We start from the raw sequence: 716 nt of genomic DNA, 5'->3' as shown, positions 1-716 counted from the left end.
CTGAAGGGAAATGTGGAAAATCTGGAAAGTCATCCAGTCTCTGCTGCAAATACTCATTCAAACCACTCTGAACACGGGCTTCGATTACACATACATTCAAGCACGTCTGAAAACCAGAAATTTAAAAATGATGGGGAAAACTCACAATATAATCAGTTTGAGGGATCTGTGAGCAAGGGGTCATTATGCTTCCACCAACAGACAGTTTCTCTCTGTTCCAAAATGTGTCATGTTGATAATAATGGAAGAGACTTAATCCTACCATCATTGTTCAATACACATCATGATATGGTTAATACGGAACAACTTCTCACATGTAATAACATGAGTCACGCCTTAAGTAAGAGCTCTACCCCCAATAATTACAAGCATATTTACGATGGAGTGAGAAACCACTCATGCAATGAAACTGGGTATAAAACTGAACAAGACTCTAACCCTATGAAACATCAGGGACCTCAATCTTCAGACAAAGATTCTAAAAATAGTACATGTAGGAATATCTTGTATCAAATATCAGGTCTTCCACTAAATGAGAGTACACATACTGGAGAGAAGACTTATAATTGTGAATATGGTGATGTTTCTAATCAGTCTTCAAATCTCACTCAACAGCAGAGTATTCAGAATCCGCAGAAAAGTTACAAGTGTAAGAAATGTGAGAAAGCCTTTACTAACTCATCCAGTCTAAGTAGACAAAGGAAAATTCATTCAGG

At 37.3% G+C, this 716-nt stretch overlaps 1 protein-coding gene across 1 annotated transcript in view; it reads left to right on the top strand.

Moving 5' to 3' along the window:
- Positions 1 to 711, top strand: part of LOC104991777 (zinc finger protein 429-like) — a gene marked incomplete at both ends in the record, with an annotated part of 13,498 nt that extends 12,787 nt beyond the window's left edge. Inside the window, one exon of the mRNA XM_010844384.1 lies at positions 545 to 711. Coding sequence (XP_010842686.1) covers positions 545 to 711 — 167 coding nt within the window. The remainder of the gene's footprint in view (positions 1 to 544) is intronic.
- Between the last annotated feature and the right edge of the window lie 5 nt (positions 712 to 716).

The sequence above is a fragment of the Bison bison genome, unplaced genomic scaffold (assembly GCF_000754665.1).
Source record: "Bison bison bison isolate TAMUID 2011002044 unplaced genomic scaffold, Bison_UMD1.0 scf7180017847994, whole genome shotgun sequence".
Lineage (NCBI taxonomy): Eukaryota > Metazoa > Chordata > Mammalia > Artiodactyla > Bovidae > Bison > Bison bison.
This window is presented reverse-complemented; position numbering and strand designations above follow the sequence as displayed.